Here is a 2,478-nt window from a genome sequence, read left to right as displayed (position 1 = left end):
GTGAAAGAGCAAATTTTAAGGCACCTTGGAAATCAATTTTCAGTCTATAAAAAATATTTTCCTCCCACAGTGCGACTGACTGAAGCATAAGCTAATAAATCCTCTTACAATCTCTCTCTGTATATTTCCCAGTGTTTATTCCTGCCAAATGCAGGATGAATTAATATATTTCCAGAAAACATTTCACATGCTGCATGTGACTAGCTTAAAATCCTGATGTGCTGTCATGTCTGAATGAAAAAACATGAATTGATTAAACTAATTAAAAGTACATTTTTAAAAATTGACTTGAAGGGTAAGTGAAGGTCTAAATTTGTCACATAAACAACAAAAACACTGGATGTTGTTCACCCTCACTGATAAATGATATAGACGCGATCATGAAAGACAGAAAGAAAAACTATTTGACCATTTCTCTTCAAGAAAATGGATCCTTTTTTATTTCAATTTAAAAACAGAAAAACGATTTCAGACTCGATTCTGTATCATCTGTATCCCCTGTGCTCTTATTAATCCTCCTCTTCCTCCTCCACTTCCTCCTCCTCTTCATCTTCGCCCTCACCATCAATGTCCTCTAACAGTCGGGACTGGCGAGCCAGCCGCTGCGCCACGGCCGTTACCATGGCAGCGCCCCTCCCGCTGCCATCCTCTGAGACGAGGAAGGTTATGTCACACTTGGGGGCAAGGAGTCGCACCGTCGCCTGGAGCTCCTCGCTGAAACTACAAGAAAAGAAAAGAGAGGAAGGAGATAGAATAGAGTTTTAGATTAAATTTAACTTCATTGACAAGTACTGAGATGACAAAATGTATATATGTGACATATATTAAATTAAATATGTATATCTGAGATGTAGAGTATAATTTGAATGCATCTGCTGCAGAAATGTGTTGTCACACACATAAGAGGAAATAATACTGCAGGAAAGAGAAGGGGCGGGACTTTTTCAACACTGCGCTGGTTTGATTGGTGGTATTTTCTCAACATGCTGTTCTTCACACAAAGGCAGGAAGTTTGTTGATGTGTCAACAACCAGCTCAACCTCCTGCCAGTTCACACCCACAGATAGATGTGATTTCACATCTCTTCAAAACTGAGAAAAAGAACTTCCTGGTTCATATTATATGGCAGCTGTTTCCCGTCAATTGTCATTTGACAGAATTATACAGAATTTGTTTTAACATTCACTGCTGTGTGAACATAAAAGTGAGTGAATATTTCTGCTTTACTGACCCTCAAGTATTAGTCATGAGAGTTTATCAGCCAGACCTAATAATATTTTTCAGTTAATAATAATTTTAGAATTAAAACAATGTTGGTGTTATCAGCCAGCTGTCCACTTTCATAAGCTGGATGGTCCTTGAACACGGCAACAAGGATTCAAAACTATCACTGAAACAATAGAAAAACTAACAAAAGACATTTTGGTGAATTTTAACTTGGTTATTTTTTGCAATGCTTCAATCATTTCTGAGGTAAAATTACGATTTTGGTGAGCAAGAAATCAGTGGCAAAAAACACCACTGGTGAATGTTGGAACAATGAAAAGACTTTTTTTACAATTTTATTTTGTTGTGTTCCAGTTTGAAGTGTGTTTGGTTTGCTTAATGGAGTCTGGTGTGGTTTTGGTCTGAGATGCTGGTGCTCAACTGCGACATCTAGTGGCACGTGAATTTTGTGTGTGTATATTTATATATATATTTGTGTATTTATATCTAATTATAAGCCCACAGTCCAAAAAGATGCTCTTAATAGGTCATTTGTAGGCACAAGTCAGCTGGGATAGGCTCCAGTTACAGATAATGTATGCATGTATGTATGTATTTATGTAGTATACTGCAACCAAACACGTGATTTGCTTATATTTTAATCACTTTTAGATATTTATCATGCTTATACGTTTTTTGTTTACTTTCCCTTATGTTCTCTCTTACTTGGGGTGTTTTCTGTAGACTGTCCCATCCACCCCCACAGTGGTCTTCAGATGGCTCAACCCACGGTTGACACGGATACGGTTGGCGAGGGTTGCCAGGGCAGCGGCGCAGAGACGGGCAGAGCGTGAGGAGATGGTGTCGCAAACAAGACGCACCACGCGGGAGTCGACCATATCCCTCCCCAAACCCAACTTTTCCAGAATCTTCTGAGTGTTTTCCAGACCCTTGTCCTGCCTGAACCAGAGACACGGACAGGAAATAAAGACAACATGGAGGATCAAAGAGGATGTATGAATGAAGAAACAGTAATGTAGTCAAGATTGAGTTTGTGTTTCTACAACAACATGATATTGTAACAGAAGTTGTCTTCGTGGACCTTAATATGCGGAGTGGGTAGTAACATTATTGTTTCACTCAAACAGTGGAAATTCAGAAAAACTGGTAAAAATATCGCCAAAACTTTTTTACACTTGAGAGAAAAGTTGGTTTATCAAAAAAAAGACAATGTGAAAAGGTCAATGGAAAAAGATTTAGTTAATAAATAAC

At 38.4% G+C, this 2,478-nt stretch overlaps 1 protein-coding gene across 1 annotated transcript; it reads right to left on the bottom strand.

The window, feature by feature from the left end:
- Window positions 1-401: 401 nt before the first annotated feature.
- On the bottom strand, window positions 402-2,392 carry LOC113743999 (putative hexokinase HKDC1). Its single transcript, XM_027275717.1, has 2 exons — window positions 1,933-2,392; window positions 402-720 (listed from the first exon to the last, which is right to left on the bottom strand). Exons 1-2 carry the CDS (start codon window positions 2,103-2,105, stop codon window positions 510-512), a joined length of 384 nt encoding a protein of 127 aa, XP_027131518.1. The 5' UTR covers window positions 2,106-2,392; the 3' UTR covers window positions 402-509.
- Between the last annotated feature and the right edge of the window lie 86 nt (window positions 2,393-2,478).

Source organism: Larimichthys crocea, unplaced genomic scaffold (assembly GCF_000972845.2).
Source record: "Larimichthys crocea isolate SSNF unplaced genomic scaffold, L_crocea_2.0 scaffold17311, whole genome shotgun sequence".
NCBI classification, from domain to species: Eukaryota; Metazoa; Chordata; class Actinopteri; family Sciaenidae; genus Larimichthys; species Larimichthys crocea.
This window is presented reverse-complemented; position numbering and strand designations above follow the sequence as displayed.

Coding starts and splice junctions, on each gene's coding strand:
- LOC113743999 (XM_027275717.1), bottom strand. CDS start 2,105: ATGGTCGACTCCCGCGTGGTGCGTCTTGTTTGCGACACCATCTCCTCA. Junction 721..1,932: donor GTCTACAGAAAACACCCCAA/GTAAGAGAGAAC, acceptor CTTTTCTTGTAG/TTTCAGCGAGGAGCTCCAGG.